General features: G+C 47.0%; 1 protein-coding gene across 1 annotated transcript in view; it reads right to left on the bottom strand.

The window, feature by feature from the left end:
* The window catches only part of LOC126516769 (nose resistant to fluoxetine protein 6-like), a 105834-nt gene that overhangs the window by 10832 nt on the left and 76920 nt on the right, over positions 1 to 18082 (bottom strand). Inside the window, exons 6-13 of the mRNA XM_050166874.3 lie at positions 17812 to 17975; positions 15992 to 16168; positions 15700 to 15793; positions 13899 to 13991; positions 11218 to 11386; positions 7429 to 7508; positions 2760 to 2876; positions 1890 to 2022 (exon numbers count right to left, since the gene is read on the bottom strand). Coding sequence (XP_050022831.1) covers positions 1890 to 2022; positions 2760 to 2876; positions 7429 to 7508; positions 11218 to 11386; positions 13899 to 13991; positions 15700 to 15793; positions 15992 to 16168; positions 17812 to 17975 — 1027 coding nt within the window. The remainder of the gene's footprint in view (positions 1 to 1889; positions 2023 to 2759; positions 2877 to 7428; positions 7509 to 11217; positions 11387 to 13898; positions 13992 to 15699; positions 15794 to 15991; positions 16169 to 17811; positions 17976 to 18082) is intronic.

The following is an 18082-nucleotide window of genomic DNA, read 5'->3' on the forward strand; positions in this document are numbered from 1 at the left end:
TACGCATCGGGTGTGTTCCAATTTGTTCCAGCAAGCAAAGCTGTCTAACCTGACGCCTTAGAAGAGAGCTTCTTCTCTGCACCAGTCTACGTATTGGAACACGAACACGCCTAGACATCGTCGGCCACCTGGCGTCCGATTTCTGACGCAAAGGTAAACCGTAAAAGTTATGTAATTTTTTTTTTCAGAAGACTCAATAAAACTGCAAAAAAAAAGTTATTTCACTCACTTTTCATTTGATACTATGGTGCTCCCCAATCTGCGCCATTGAAGACGACATAACAGTTAGGCAGTTTGACGACTCGCGCCCATATCACTTTCCTAAACACGCACTTTCCCTCTAGCCTAAACAGCACTCCCACTTACAGTTGCACACGCCAGTGACGTTTACGGGCATTCAATACAATGGTTAGTCTTGGCTTATGCTAAAAGCACGCTGCTTTCCGCACGCCTTCCGCACGTCTGCGGATGTGCGGAAAACAGCATGTGTCGCACACAGGTGCACCTCTGTGCGACATGTGCAGTTTTTCGCACACCTTCAGACGTGCTTAAGGCGGGCGAAAGGCGCGCGAATCGCCGTGCGGATTGAGCGTGTCACCCCTAACCGAGCGCGCTAGGCCCGACTCCCATTCAGCTGCTCCCCATAACAGCACTCGTCTGTGTCATCTGCTCGCTGGACAGCAAGGTAGCCTACACCGTTGCCGACTTGATGCTGTTAGCTCGTAGCTGCCGACTTTGTCGCTTAGGTCAGGATTGGAACAGAACAGTCCGGCGAAGACGGCAAAATAGTGGTCTAAGCAGAGATTTGGAACACACCCAAAGAAGAAGCACGAGAGATTTGGTACAGGGTGGTACACTTATGACGGTGCTGCTTCGGTACAGGTGGTAACTTCAGCTCATTGACTTCTCTCTCTCTCTCAGTCTTTTTTTTTCTTTGTCGGTATAATAAAACATCTTTTCACAGAACTCGGCCAGAATATGGAGCAATTTGACACCGTGAATGTAGTACGTGATCACCCCGCCCGGTTAGTCAATGCGGCTTGTGATGCAGTGTAATTCAATGGTAATAATTGTTTTACTATACCCGGACCTCGGACTATACATAGCTCGGTTGTTGAGTACAAGTGAACATCCCCGACACATCCCCGAAAATAAGAAAAAATTCTTATTGACGAAAGGAATAACGTAGTGTACAAGAACAAAAAAGTGGTATAGTGACGAAATATGAGAAGCAGGGCCTGTCATAGCCAAACTACAAATAGGCCAGACGACGATGAGAAAGAAAACGAATTACACAAGTGACACAGACGTAAATTATTCAACAGTGGTCGAACACGGTATGTCCCTGGAGCCAACATTTCAACAAGTCCACTAGTCGAACCGTTTGCTCCGGAGACATCCCCTGTTAGACGAATAGCTATTGGTTACTTCAAGTCTCCATCTTCCCGTGAACCTCTGCCTTGAACAGGTATACATTAATTGCGTCACCACGCGATGGGTGACAAAAAAGAAAAAGAAAAAAGGCAGCAATGGCAGGGGCAAGTATAGTCATCTCGACAGAAAATGCGAATTAGACGCAAGCAGCCACTTCATAGTAGCATGTTGGCGTGGGCTACGCGGTTAAATTCTAAAACCAGCGCAAAAGGCACGGACGAGCAAGAAGACGACACCAGCGTCTTCTTCTTCCTTGTCTGTTTTCTGCGCTGTTTTCGGTAGGGAGCATCTTGTGCCTCCATCGGTAATGCTAGCTTGCGTTAACTACCTCAAAATGACGAACAGCGAACAGTGTGTATGTGTACGTGTGTGATGCGTGTGTGAAAGGTTCTTTATCAAATTTGCAAAAACTGTTTTCGTTGACAAGTCTCGTAGTCGTCACTACATATACCCACCTTTCGGATGATGCTTGACCCCTGCGTGCGGTGAAGAGCGTAACCGGTTGCCATGCCGACAAGGAATGGACCAATACGGCAGTACGGCTTGACGTACACGTAGCCCATAAAGTCGTTCATCTTATCCAGGGGCCTAAAAAGACAACAACGCCGCCATCTGTAGATTTTACGTGCCTGCGTCTACTCTGTAAATATGCGAAAATATTTCAAAGCAGCTACATAACTAGATGCTGGCTTCGATGTAGATAAAATACTTCGGGGTGATGCCGACCACGTGGAATGAAAACAAAAAGATATCGTACGATAAACAAAAGAAATGATTGCAGTGTGTAAAATGAGATGCCACTACTTGCCGTCAAACAATGATTCTGAACGGAAGCAATAACCACAATGTTGCTCAGCTCATTTTACATATAAGTGGTCATTAAACTGCGCTAGGAATAGGAAGAAATGAAATTACTGCTAGCCGCACTGTACGTAGTTGCCTAGCTCAAGCGGCTGACACTTAACGCCGGCCAGCAAAGAAGGAGGGGGTTATGCTACTAAAAGGACCGGCAGAGACAGCTGAAAGGGTAGAGGAGGAGATGAGAAAAGTTATTTACATTCTCATACAAAGCTCATGGTCAGCTATGAATGTTCAGAATAGTTCACATTTATGTTTCGGCTGAGAAGTTCAACCGATCGTTTCACATAAGAATATACACCTGCTCCAGTTTCCATAGAAGTGTGCTGTGTGCGTCTATAAAACAAAATTTGAACGTGGAATTTCACCCCTGACGGCATTGTGTCCAAAGAAAGAATACATTATCGAAACTGTTTCTTCTAAAAGACATTGTCCTTCAAATATTGTCGCCGCAAAAGCATACGTACGTTATGTCCGACATGTACGGGGCTGCTGGATAGTCGTAGATGGCAGTGTAGACAGCTGTGAAGCTCGTCGTTCCCAGCAGCAGCACAGCGATCAGCAACAGACCCAGTCTTGGCTTCCTACAACATGAAAGGCGTATAGCTTTGTATAACATCGGCCCGTGCAATAAGCAACAGCACAGCAGACTACCGAGCTATAGCCGGAGCAAGTCCCAAAACTTCGCGATGTGCTGCGCACACCTGACCCACTTCTGCGTCATGACATCGCGACTCCTGGGAAGCGAGGCCGAAACTAGTTCGCCGAAAAGATGTTATAAAAAATTGTTTTGGTCACTCTGAGGCTTGCCAGTGTATTTGTGCAGGTACAGGACCTTTATTTAACGCAAGAAATGAGTCGAAAACGTCACGTCGGTACTCCTTGTTGTGAAGTCGAGGGTCCGAGCGGCCAAGAAGGTTCCATGGCTGGTGCCGTGACAGGTGCCATGGTTCACGGAGCACACTCTACGTCAAAGTCGTTATATGTCCGAGCACTACCTTCAACACTCCAGCTCCACTTTTTAAGCAGTTCATTTCCCCATTTCGCTTGTCGAGGGAATTCAATGTCCACCTTGTCGGCCAATTCAAACTGTCGCATATATATATAGGCTGCAAAATCTCCCCCCCCCCCCCCCATGGTGTCGCACCAACCCACCGAACTCCGCCTCTGGTGCTCAACCTTCGACCCACCCTCGATGCCATGAAGATGTAATTTCATGTGAAACGGGGTCGACGCTGTTCCCACGAAGTCGACAGCGTAGGCACTTCGCAGAAATTAGTAGGCTCTCTGTAACGGCCCGCTGGTAGCGATTTTCGCCTTGACTGTCACTACACCGCTTCCAAAGAATGCGGCGGTTGTGGTCGCGTTGAAGGGAGGCTATGTCTTCCCGCCAACAGTCGGCGCCGGGCCCCGTCGTAGTCAAGGCGGGTGCTCGCACGGGAAACACACAAAGAACGACGTTGCCGTTTAGAGACGCATATGGCCGATGACCCACTGCAGTTTGGGGCCCCAGAACTCGTCTCGTTTGTCAGCTCTGGGTCATCGAACAGACGAAGATGTGACACATAATCACTTGTCAATTAACGGCAGGTGGCGCTGGTTTCCTCGCCAGCTTCATGGCGTCAAGAAGACGATGAAACGAGGATGGCATTCCATAGCTGCACGCTCGCCGGTGAAGCGCATTTTGTCCAGAAGGACCGCCAGGCGCAACAATCTTTAAAAAAATTAAGCGAACAGACACGCAAGAGAACCTGTGGCGGACTGAAAATGTTGCGAATAGATTGTGATGTTCTGAGAAGGTCACCATCTTAGTGTGTTGATTGGCTGAAAAAATACTCGTAAGTAGCGTCACAGGTAAGGTGTTTTCGTCATAGACATTGTGACGCTGTATGACGTTTCCATAAGCCGGCATACGCTAAGATTTGCTGCCATAATTCGGGGCGGGTGCGATGAGACAGGCGCATAAACAATGAGCAGTCATACAATATAGAGGCCGAGAGGCTAATGCATCGGTCGCAATTCCGATGTTGTTTCGTGCCGCAAATTTCTTTTGTCCAGAACTCATGCTCACAGCGTTTGAATCGCTCTTGGGAGGTGTCGCCCATTTGTGTTTTAAGCAATTATATTCATTAAAAAAAACGCGTTTCCAAAATAATAATGGTTCAGCGTTGAAATCGTATTGCGACTTTTTACACTCGCAACATTATAGAAGCTAAGGCTGCCAGTGACATATTATTTACAATAAAAAGTGCCATGAGGCGGCGCCTTGGAAGTTTCATTATGCCAGGCGCGACTAAGCAGCGGAATGAACAAGTGGCGACGATACCGGCAATTTCATCGTGGAAGCGGCCGCTTGCGGCGTACTCATCGCTATCAATTATGTTCGGCCACTTCTCATCAGGGTGAGTCCATGGCAAGCCATTCTCGTGGGGTAACCATAAAGGCCAAACTACACGTACATTTGCCGGCGCGCGAAAGCTCTCGCCCGCGCGCCTTGCCTTTGCCGCGCCTCAAGAGGAATGGTGGTTTGAACCTGCAAGCCGCGTTCAGCGTGCGCCCACTTGGCTCGCTATTTTCGCCTTGGTTGAGATCGCTTCGTATTTTATTGCGGTCGCAGTCACATGGACACTCCAGGCGCATTTCTGCCGTCGCCGTCGAAGTTGCCGTGATGCTCCGTATAAAATCCAAGCACGATAACAGCGCCGCGCGCCGTATGCTTCATATGCGAGTGAAACTTGCGAGGGTCAACCGACGGTCGCGGCTGAATATCGCGCGCGCAAGAGAGGAAAGTAGGGAAGAAGCGCGCCGGTCTTCCGGGAGGGGAGGGACGGGGCGGGGGCATTATAAACTCCGCCGGCCGGCTGTTGCGTACGGCGCGGACGCGCGGGCGCCTTATTTTCACAGCGATCGGCGATGTGGACAAAGTGCGCCAGTGCTGGTAGCTTCCTATGTGGTGTGCTTTCGACGCTTGGTTCGCTTTGAAGCGAGAGGCAGCACGAAGGTCGATTCGCTCGCTGCTGCTGCCACGCTTCATCACACCAGCGTTTTGACAGCGAGTTTCCGAGGCCATCGAGTAAAATGTGTTCATGTTTACATGTGCGCGCGTGACACTGTGCTCGTTAATTTAGTTAGTAAGAGAATGTATACAAGTTTATACGGCCGATAAAACTACCATCCATACTTCGTATAAGTGTTTACTAATTGTATAAGTGTAACTAATTTGCCATCGCAATCGATGCTTCGCCTTCCGGGCGAAACTGCGGCTTTTTTCTGAGGCAGCCAAACACCGATATTTGTCTGGAGAAGATATCTGTGCTCGTGCCGCGCTTCGACGCGTATACGATCTGCCTCGCACCATCTGTGCACGCGTAGGCGCGCGGGCGCGAGCTTTCGCGCGTCAGCAAGCTTATACGTGTAGTTTGCCTTACCGCGAACGTTGAACGCGCGCTTTCTCCGTCTGGTCGGCCGCTTGTATAGTGCCTCAAGACTGTGCATGATGACAATTATGATGTTGACTTATTGGCATCCTCTTTGAAACGAGGGGATGACAAACAGTTACCTAGCCTGCTTGATTTAATCAGCTATACTGCACTTTTTTTTTTCATTATAGCATTTTTGCACAAATCTCCATAGTTTTTTTTTCTATCTCAACATTCTGTCTACCTTGTACCGCTACCTATGACTGTAACGGATCCGGTCGCATCAGTCTCTTCCCTGCTTTTTTTTTCACCAATACGTTAAATGTATCTCGCTTATCTCGACTGCTGACCGGTTGATGCTTCCGTCCACTTTAAATCCAAGCGCTTCTGGAAGGCGTACGTTACCTACGGGTCTCACTGGGTGAATCTCTTCACATTCTATTATAGATGCGCTGAATGGTCTCCAGATTTTTGCTGCAGTATACGCATGCCTCATCTTGTTGCGAATATTTGCTACATCAGCGCAATTGGGCTGGCGCCTTGCTATGGCGACTCATTCCGCTTTTAGGATTGACGAATCCTTTTTCGTGTGGCCACTGACTAGTACGCAGCAGACGAAGCATTTTCATTTCTTGCATTTTAAGCTAATGGCTTAATATATTAATGAAGAGTAAAGCTCTTGCTTGGTCAACAGCGTGAGGGTCGCTGCTTCAGTGGCAGTTTAAGACAAAACGATAAGATTGCGTCACGTTAAGCAAGCGACTTGCGACTCATGAGCTCATGTTCACCCATGGTGCCATGATGGTCGCATCATATCCAGAGAAAAATATCGGAATGCACTGAATAGAGCCCGCCGGGTAGACAGCCGCACGAAGACTGCTTTATTGACGTCCGTGTCCTATCCTACATTTCCGTGGCTGCCACCTTTCCTATACCGGGTTGTTTGGCAGCGCATGCGCAGAAGCAAGTTAGTCTAAAACCAGCTGCACCTATGGTTTAAGGCATTCACGCACGCCAAAGCACACCGCTCCCGCGTTATAGACAAGTATACTGCGACTTGTACTACTTCAATTATGTGCAATTTCGTTGTCTGTCAAAAAAAAAAAAAAAAAATCGAACAATGGAATGCACATAAACCAGAGCAAAGTAATTGCGTTTTCCAGACATAGTAACGACCTGCGGGGCATTTGGAAGTACGAAATTAACGTTAATTTTTTTTTGTCAGTCTATACTAACCGCCGGGGAAAGGCAGCTTTTGCACGTAACTCCGTTGTCCGTTTTGTTTTCTTTCTTTACTTTGCTTCATAAGATAAATGTAGACGTACTGCGGAGCAAAGCATGAGCGTGGATGCGACCCTGGCCTAACTGCAACTGATAGACCATGGTAATGTTAGATCCTACAAGCAAGATCGGTAGCGTATCTTGGGCCAAGTGTTGGATTAACATCTTTTCCTAAGACTATAGGTATATTTTGCATCGAAAATAACTTCTGTAGCTTTCAATCTCTGTGGTGACACGCTTCTAACTTTGCCTTGAATGCTTCAGTGCAAGTTCTGAAGCGCTCGACCCGGCACTTGTGCACAGGAAGCGTCACGCGAAGCGCTGCATGGTATTTCCACGACTTGCATAAGCGATGCGCGATTCACGTGGAGTGTAATATTCTTCCACGGGTCATTTACGTAAACGAAAGCCGTGCAGTGGTGTAGTCATGTCTTACCTGTAGAGAGCGACGATTATGGCCGGCGATATGAAGTAAAATTGGAAGTCCACAGCCGAGTACCAGGTGTGGTTGAGGCACTGAAAGAATTGACACGAACGAAGAAATGTAGTTAGTGTAAATTGGAATGCCTGATGGGCTGGCGATTGCAGCAAGGGTCACCTAAATAAGTACGAGAAATTCATTTGATTTTCTTCACGTGTGCGCACATTTCTCAGAGAATACGCGTTCATGACGACTACGATAAACAACAAGTGATTTCGAACAGCCACAGCATGATTGGATCTAAGAAGCCTCTTGCGAGCTTATGGAAATGTTAACAGAACGCAACGAACTTCGCTCAGGTATACGGTACCTATTGATCTATATATGTTTATATTGAAGTATGTAGGAACGTCTAGCGCAGACTTGGCAGCACAGAGTACCGCGAAGACACTCGAAGACATGGAAAAACCCGCGGCGCTGCGCATTGCCATTCCGCCGCGCCTCCGAGCAGTGGATAGCGCCGCCTGAGAAAATTGCAGTAGAAACCTGCACGCTACACGCACCGTGAATCCTCTGCGTCCTTTCCCATATCCTGAACGGCAACGCCCAGTAATAGGAACGTGTGCCTCAGTGGGATACACACATTGCTGTTGTCCTTAGTTCACTCCGTCAAACTTGTCCGTATACTCAAAGAGAAATGTGATTTGTTCAGGTGTCTGGCCAGTCTCAAGCAGAGGGTGTGAGCGCTCAGAAAAGCTGTTGATGAGGTGCAGACATCGTGCAAGCCATTAGTCGTTCTTCCAGCGTGCTCACAGCCATCGGTGCGCTGTACTGACATTTTTTGTCCAAGTGCCGGTGTTACGCGTCCTCTCTTGTTCCTTGCGAATAATGAAGTCTGTCCTCTGCCTGCTTTCGCTTAGCAGGAGTCCTATCAATGTTTCCTCAGCGCCAACCGATTGTGACAAACACTGTCACTGCAATTTCTTCCCCGAGGCTTAGCGTTCCTGGAGCATTTTTTCAGTCTTGATCACGAAGATATATTCTTTCTTTGCAAAGAGTCCGAGGGTTTTCTTCTAATGACTCGCGCTCTGTCCGCGGCAACATTTCTTGCACCCTGAGTATGCGCACACTATAGTGTTTCGGGAGAAATATTCGGCGTCTTTCTTTCCTGGGCTGCCTTCGTTCATATGCTGGTCCCACAGAAGAACAACCAAGGTGCTTTACGCGGGCAGCAGACAAGGATAACAACGCAATGGAGGTGGATGGTTGCCTTTCGTGTTGAGGAACTGCGCTTAGGAAAAATCCTGAACCTAGTCACAGGATACAAAGAAGATAAAACACGACGAGCACATACAATCAAATCTCTGAGTGCAACTATATGTATATATAGGGAGACGGGAGACAGAGCAGACTAGAAAATCCCTGACAACTTGTTTCTTGGCGTCTTCGCTTGGCTTCGTATTTTTAACACATAGCTGAACAAACTCACTCTTGTCGATTTCTTGCCGTTTTTGCCTCAAAACATCCCTGTCGTCCACGGTTGAGCCGGTTTCACTTGGTTGTTGTTGTGGTTGCCTATCGAACATGTGGCTACTACCCACTATGTGGGATTGGTTTCGTTTCCCACTGATATAGACATTTCGCAGCTTCTTTATCTGCCTCAGTAGTGACCATCTGCATAGTGACCATAGTGACCATCTGCAGGCATAGGAATGAATTTGTCAGGTTTGACCTTTCTACCAGTACAAGAAACTCTCAGTAACTACTACGGACAGCCCATTATTCGTACAATGGAACTTATCCCGGAATGGACCACACTTCTCGCGGGACTGTTCAAAGCCTCACCAACAACATGACTTTCATCAACGTTCCTGCGCATTTTGCCAAGGTGACGGGCCTGACACGAAAGCTCCATCAAAAAGGGACTTACCATATCCGCCACGATACGACTGCTTTTCACCTTCAAGCTCAATAAAAAAGGCCCCACGATGCACACCAAACTCATACAAAATGTTCTTACCCGCCTCTAATCCAAGAAAGAAGCACGACGTATTAAACGTGATGACTTGCTCCCAATGAGAGCTGTTAAAGGGACGCGGTTTTGTGACCTTCAACAGCGTATGCTTGGAGCTCGAACTAGGTTGACCATCGGAGAGGGTTCGTCAGGGAAGACGAGGTGATGTAAAAACAAATAACAGAAGTTTAATACATCGTTACGGGTAATCGGTTTCCTCGAAGAAAAAAAAATACAAAAACGTTCAGCGTACATGCACCTGCACGCAAGGGCAGAGAATATGTGTCCACACGTGGCGGCTCGCTGGCTTTTCTATACCCTCCACCATCCGGGCAACCTCATTCTCTCTTGCTCCCGGGTAGAGGGCCTTGTCAGGACACGTCAGGTCAACCTACACAGAGGGTCATGCGAGGGACACCACTCCTTCGCGTAGAGGGGGTGAACGTAGGACAGAGGGGGAGTAAGATTTGCACATTCTGCGCATAATGCCGTCGCACACACCTGACGGGCAAGTATTTTCATGTTGACGAGCGTGACGATTAGGCACGCCGTGTCCCAAGCATTTGGCATCTGTTCCACTCATTGCCGCACAAAGTGAACAGTAACATAGCCTAGAGGTATCAATGTAGCCTAAAGTTCTTGCAGCATCAATGTGCCAGTGAGGCCGATCTCTGCCGTTGGCGATGCGCATGTCGCATTAAGGTGAAAGCGTTGCTGCGACCACACTGAGGCAGGCCTCTGCAACTTCCACTTTGCGCCCGAGCCAGGACGTTGTGGGAAGCTTTCCTTGCGGAGTTGATAACGGGTTGTGTAAGGCCCAACCGATTCTCCAAAGCGGCTCATGAGGATCGAGGCAAGCACGACATCCACACCAAGAGTTTCTGCGTCTTCAAGTGACGACGCATATGCAACTGGGTCCAACGACACCGGATAGATTTCATGCGCAGTTTCCTCTTCCCGTAAACTTTCTCTGCGCGGAGACAAATAGCGAGTAGATTATATTCTGTGTCATCGGTGGTTCAGATTGAATTATGAAATAGATTACCGCATTTTTTTTTCGTCTTCAATCCAACCGAACTTCATACATCTTAATTGAACACGAACGTGATGAACACTTCGACTAATTCCACGTTGGTTCCACGATTAGTTTCATCATAGTAACTTGACGTGGTAGACACGAAATCTCAGATTTTTTCGGAAACCAAGGCACGCCGTCTGAAAGTGCCGAGCCCACTCTGGTGTTGCCATAGGGCAATGCATGGTACAATTCTCAAATCCAAACTGTATGTCTAGACCGCCAAGTTATTTCTGTCTTTATTTTTCATTAACATTTTAACTCATTTTTCTTCCAACTCCATAATCTGTATATTTAGTCCACGAGTGTTCGTTCCCTACAAATATCTCAAATTGTGGAAACAATTGGTCACTTGGTAAACGACAATCGGGTCGTATTCGGTTACATAGGAATGCACCCACACAAGGCTCTACGCTCAACAATTGTTTGAATTAAATACTGGTGGCGAGCTTCTTTTATTTTTCATTCCATTATTGCGACACCGTGATGAATGCAACTATTAAGCAAGCACTTTTAAAGAGTCCCTCTGAATTCAGTTGCAGGAAGTTTTCATAGTGAGAAGACCAATTTTACCAGCCATTCGTATTATGCATGAAATATAGAGCAGTTTGCGCAATTCGCTATGCCAACAGCCGCAATTTTTCTACGCTTCCAAAGCAATTATAGAAGACAATGCTGTCAAAGTGCATCTGGCGCTTGTTTTTGTGCCGCGTACCATGTTCGTCCGGTGAATGAAGTTTTGCAGGTACATGGCGTTGACCCACCAGTTGGCCTTGCAGGTCAGGTCGTAGGTGGCGATGGACTCCTTCCAGCGCGGTCCATCGCCGCAGTACGGCAAAAGCACGGCGCAGAAGGCGATCACCGTCATCATCAGTGGCGTCATCCTGCAAAGACGCGTGCACGCTACGGTACACTCACTCATGTCCTGGACAGCATCCTGCACACAGCCAGTACTTCTTTCGTTTTAGCAGAAAACGCCCCATATAGGCGGCCCTCAAAAGCGTCGTTAACCGTCACCGATCCTTGAAGGGCCCTTCACCAGGTCTGGCCATATTGAGCTGACAAGCGCAGTGCATAGAATGCGCGCTAACGACCGTGTCTGCTAAGTATGACGTCGCTACGCGCCGCGGAAAGAGCTAAACTTGCAAACCAAACGCCGTTTGCCCTTCTCCTCGCTGACGCCGCTCTCCCTGCTGGACAGGTCACGTGTATACGCGCAAGTGCGCCCACGTACATGTATGTGCTGTGACGTCGCTCACAGTGACACGTCACTTCCAGAATTATTCACGGCAGCATCTCTTATTTGTATAATCTGTTGCCTCAATGGACGAACTAAAGCTTAGTGAAATAATAAAACACACAAACCTAATGTCTGCGTGTTTTTCTTTTACTTCGTACTGTAGCAAGAGAGATGTGCCTCCGTTTCGTCTGCTTGTTCCCACGTCGTTCAGTCGCGCACACGGACACCGAAATTATGTCATTTTCTACAGTGTTCCAGCGCGCGATCATGCTCTATGATCCGCTTGTATGCCTCAGTGTTCGTGTAGCACTGACTTATACCGTTAATCAGGTGTCCTCGTGCACAGCGCGCGAAATCGTGCGCTGTGCACGATTTATGTTATGTTGCTATGTTATGTTATGTTGGCTGGTGACGCTCGCTTCCTGAAATCATGGGTTCGCGGCACTGAACTATATCTATCTCGGCTATTAATGAACCAATTTGAAATATTCTTGCTGTAGAACGCCCCCTAGAGGGCACGCAACAACTTCCAGCGTATACCCGAAAGTTTCTATGTGGCCTGGTGAGAGGCCCTTTATGTGACCCGCTAGGCCGTACACAAAAGACTCATGTCTGAAAAACCGCTTATATGTGCACTGCCAGCGTCAGTATAGTAAGCGTCATCAGTAATTGACGATAGTAAGCGTCATTACTTTAGAACTTTTCTCGTGGATAGACGGCGCTCTAATGAGCGGGATTTGACTGATTGTAGCATCCATATAACGCGCAAGCGAGCTTACCGTGTCTCATGAACTCAGCAGCCATGCAGTGTGAAGTGTAGTACGCCGACGTCAAGCACCAATAATGTGGTGCTGCTCCAATAATTTCATCGTACTACTTTGCCGTGGACAAAATGAATGCTCCTATAGCTTACACCTCGTGTTCGTTGTATGCTTCATTCAATAGCCAGAGTGCATGAAAAAAAAAAGTCGGCTCATTGCCTGAGCGAGCACACTCTTGTTTCGCTAGAAACGAAAGCGAATGACACGTCTCCCGCAGCGCACGTTACCCCTTACTCTAAGCTCTGTCTCTCTTTCCACGCCTTCGTTGTGCCATTTGGGCACAGGGCGCAGTTGGCGGGATTATATTTACTGTTTAGAATGTGGGATTCTCATACCTAAACTGAGTTCAGCCACTTCCGCGAAAGTGTATTCTCCTGGCCAGGGCCCGTATTCACAAAAAGCACCTAGGCTAAAATTGTTTGTCAGAGAAAATTCCAGCCAATCCCGATTTTAGATGTAGTATTAGCGAAGCCGGCCAGCCAATGTGTGGCAAAGAACACTTACGAACAGCGAGCTTTGTAAATTCAGCCGCTTTGTCTGCGGTAACAACGAGAGAGAGAGAGAGAGAGAGAGAGAGAGAGAGATGAAGAAGAAAGGCAAGGAGGTTAACCATTTACTAGTCTCTGGTTTGCTACCCTACACTGGGGTTTGGAGATAGGGGTTAGAAAGAGGACAGAGAAGAAAGGGATAAAAAAAATGCACACACAGAGATACACAGACGAAGGGCGTTCTAGTTAGAGACGTTCACAAAGGTTGGTAGATCAGAAGAAGCGCAGTAGGCGGTAAAAACAAAGCCGATCACCTTCTACGTGATGTAAAAGGACCATGTGCAGTCATTCAATCAATAGGCCGGACTCGTTGAGTGAGTATTGATAAATGCACGAAGAGGTGAAAGAACATATAAACGGAGCGCCGAGGAACGTAACCATTATGACTTGTATCAGGAAATGATCAGAGGTCACGTTCACAAAGATCTTTTTTCGTAAGTGCTGTTTGCCATTGGCCCACTGGCAGCCCTAATATCTCTAACAGCCCGATCGGCTGGTATACGTAGGTGTTGTGTCATTCAGATGCGCTTAAAATATTTACATGACACTCAGATCAGCAAACACTTTGCGAAATGTTACACTAAGGTGAGAAAAGGTGACTAGAGAACTGCGCATTGTTTCGGAGAGTGACAAGAGATGACAATAGATATGGCTAAGGCTGTCTGATGGTCCTTGCCCATGTCCATGCATTTCGAGGGATGATTTTTCTTTTTGCTCGCATTATTCATGGATTGGCCCATGTTTGTCTATAGTGTAAAATTTATGAGTTTGTCATAGTTCAACTTACCTCCAGTACCTGTGGAGGTAGAAGAAATACCAGCGATTAGTTCCACCATTTGACGCCAACTGCTTTAATGTCACGTAGACAACCAGAAGGCCGCTGTAAATTGCAAATAAAGAAGAAAACACTTCGTTAAAAAAATACCAATTAAGCCTAAATGGCTTGATAATACAATATTTTCATTTGAAGTATGGACACGCCCTAACTACCTAATCGAAAGAAATAGCTCAACCCGCACAAAGCACGCAACATTAGGTAAGCATGGGTGACAAGAAAAAAAAAAGAAAAGAAAAGAAAGCAACAACGAATAACCTCGCTCTCGAGCACTGTCACGAGGTCACAGCTTATAACAGCGATCGCTAGGATAACTCCATGATTACCGCTTCAACGGCCAGTCACGCACTGCATTAATATAAAACAAGCTTTGTGAATATAGGCCGCGAATAAATACACCGCGAAACCCTGTTTAAAGTATTCTTTTCACGGGTGGATCACTATGTCAGCGACCATTTATTTTTGACGTTGTAGAATTAGCCACATACTTATTTAAACCTCATCAAGCAACAAACAAATGCGTGCAATCTGCTTCCCCATAAACTCTGTGAACTTTTTCATAGCCAGTTGCACATGGCATCAGAAAGTTTTAGCTTGCCTATTCCTGCTTATGGAAGACTGAAACACGGGATGGCAGCAGCACTGGTAGCCGTAACGAGTATAGGAACGTTCTTTTTTTGTGTGTGTGCTACATGGAGCGTGGTGACTCAAAGAGAGAAAAAAAAATTATTTGTGTTATTGTTGCTACAGGAGCCTATGCATCATCAGTTAAGTATGACACTGTAATTGCAATTGTATGTACGTTCGACTAGTTCTATACCATGCTCCAACTCGGTCTGCAGCGATACGGAGCCCTTTTAAAGATTGCAGCCAGTTAAATACTGACCCAGCCGAACGTTCCAGCTACTGCCAGAGCAATGAGCGTAGCCACGTGATCTAAACGTGATCGTGTTTCTGTCGGATCTCGGTCGCGCTCGCAGCTCGAGTGTGAGAGAGAGCCTTCGCGCGCTCTGACGAATGAACCAGCCAAATGTAAACCGCACCCCAAGAGAACCCTACGGAGCGCTCGAAAGCGACCAGTCGAATGTACCTTTAGCTTTGTGCCCTCCGCTTGAACTGAAGAGTCACAAGATGGCGCTTCTAGTGCCAAACATCTTCGACATTCCGTGAACGCTAATAGCTCATGGACACGCTGAAACTCTCTACGGCCACAGACAAACAAGCTGCCGAGTCCGCGGGACGCAAGCTTGCTTCCCGGCAGTCGCATTACGATAGGCGCGAAATGCAAAACGCCCTTGCGGTTGGATTTAGGTGCGCGCTAAAGAACCACGGGTGGTCGTAGTTCATCTGGAGCCCTCCACTAAATACTTCGGTGTTTCTCATAGCTCCCGTGAATGTGCCGCTTTGAGACATCGAACCACAAACAATACACTCTACAGTGCACGGAAAGTTGTCGCTTTGAAAATTTTTCTATTTCAAACGTTAGGCGAAATTATGGTTTCGATTTTTTATGCTTTGCTTCGCTAAGAGGTTGTGAAAGGAGCAAATCTTGAGCTAGAGATTTTGAGCGCGTTCCATTTCGCCGCGAAATATTCCGAGTCTTCTCTACGACGTGCGGTGTTTTTTCTTCACGCGATTATCTTCGTGACGAGCTCAGTTAAGTCGTTTTATTCTGTCTGCTTCATGCAGTGAATGCTCCTCGAAACTCTTATCGCCAGAAAAAAAAAATGTTTCGCGCTTGCCCATGGCTTACCTTATGAAGAAAAACGTATCCACAGTCACGGTGCCATTGGCAAGGCCTTGAGTTATGATGTCCTTGTGGATGACTAGCAGGTCGTCCATATTCCCTGAAGAGAAATAACCACAAGCTCCGTGTCAAGTGTGGCTAGTGCACCACTTTGACCGCGCAATGCACATTTCCCGAGCCCTCACTGAAAGTGGTCAACGTTAAGTTTGGACATACCAGAGAGAACTAAATGATAACTAAACCAGAGAGAGTTTGGGAGTATGTGCGGAGGTGATAGAAAAAGGTGGCGTGCGCTTACGATAGGTGACCCACTGCTTGGAAAAGGAGAACGAGTGACCCAAGATGATCCAGGCCATGCTGAAGAAACGGAGCCCGTGGATAACCTGGATGAACTCCTTCGTTCCGCTCGTGTTGAAGATCTTGGCCCCATTCTCGAGCACGGAGAACGCGAGAACTACGCGGCTGAAGGTGGTGCCTGTAAGCGAGGGAGGCAAAACATGCAAATATATTAGGAGGCAAAAAAAAACAAACAAAAAAAACAAGGAGATTTTTTTGTCGTTTGTTTGTTCGATCCATCGATCGATATACATGTCGATGATTCACTGATTGAATGAATGCAGGCTTTTGAAAACGGCAAGAAGTGCAACGTTTGCTTGTTTGTTGTTGCCAAAAAGGAAAAGGTGAGGATATATGACGCGGAGTTTGTAACCGTCTCATTTGTCGGTGGACACCTGTACTGTCCCGTGGCCAAGGAAAGATGACAGCGGAGGAGAGAAAAGAGAGAAACACGACAGTAAAATATAGATACAAATGTTAAATAGGACTAATAAAGGAACTAACGTATGAAAGCTACATACATATCATACAGGGTGCCCCAACTATCATGCACCAAGATGTACAAATGTGCAAACACAGCTTAATGTTGTTTGCCGTGGCTTGGAGATACTCAGATTATTTTTCACATTCCACCTAATTACACAATTAGTCTTAATTATTTACTCAACTTCTCAAATATTATAACTGTATTAAAAGCGTCAATGAGAAAATTGCAGAGCAACATGAAAAACGCCCGATACAGCTTTCTGTTGCTCAATACGTGGTTTCTTCGAGCGCGTAAGAAGTCCGCGAATACGCACAGAGTGCCTCGAGCGGCCAGTCGCGCGGAAATTTTGCGTATATCAATATTGCAATATATATGAAGCGACGCAATTAATAAAAACGACGTTTCTGAGACGTTTAGTATTACGCGCAATATTGGCCTATGCAGCGCTATTCCTTGACATTTACAGCGCCTCTAAGTTGTACGCATCAACAGAACAGCCATCGAAGGAACCGCTGTACGCAGAGGTATGGTGTTATGTGATGCTCGCGTATGCGGACGGTTTTACGAGCTAGATCCGGCTATTGAACAATTTGCATTTGTTGCTATAATATGCCCCAACAATTCATAACGAGAATGTCGGTATGCGTGCTGGCCGTGACTGTTGATCGTAACTTTTGATTGTGAGTGAGATCTTGACTGTTGCGATATGTGACGTACCGCGAGATCGGTGCTCTCAACTCAGCCTACTAATGCGCAATTGCTTGTGTGAAATTTCGGAAACGCGCTTCCTCGACCGCACACCTCGGAAACCTCAGTCAGTAGCCAATGTCTTCAATAGACAAGTCCCCTTTTCAAAACTTTGGCTCCGGGCTGAAGCTTGCATTGTTCACCCAGTATTATTACACCAGAAGGGCACCTGAATAGTGACGCATTCAACGCACTTCTGAGAACCAATTTTCTGCATCAGAACTACTGCTTTTATCAAGTCTACTAGTAGTGAAGCGAAAAATGCACAAAAATAGCTAATTCTTTTTTTTTCTTTTTCACGTTACATGTACTGCTCCAAAAAGCAAAATGCTAAGAACATTTTTAAGTCAAAAAGAAAAGAAAAGCTGGCAGAACATGTTTAAGCTATAGCCTTGCTTCTAACGCGAGTGCTACTTTTTTTACAGAGGCTGAAAACCACGACCACGCCGCTGCACTTTGCACGGGATGTGGGTCACGTGACACGATCTACGTACAACTCCCAGCAGGCGACAGAAGTGCCAAATTCCTCGACGTAAAGCGTTTCCTACCGCCGTCCCCCATGGATCCTCCGCTGACGAGGCCTTCATTGGAAGCCATTGTGGTGTCCACGCTTCGAGAGGACGAAGGCTTCTTGTGGGACGAGCGAAAGGACCGCGCCACGTCATAAGCCGTGCCCACGAACGCCATGGCAACGAACAGCAGGAGGACACACCTGCAACACAGGCGGACATGCACAATCGAATGAGTCTCTGCTGAGAAGAGCGCCTGTACATGGGCCACGCGCCACGCCAGCATCTGCGAGATTTCGCTTAAGCTCGA

The sequence above is a fragment of the Dermacentor andersoni genome, chromosome 1, assembly GCF_023375885.2.
Source record: "Dermacentor andersoni chromosome 1, qqDerAnde1_hic_scaffold, whole genome shotgun sequence".
NCBI lineage: Eukaryota > Metazoa > Arthropoda > Arachnida > Ixodida > Ixodidae > Dermacentor > Dermacentor andersoni.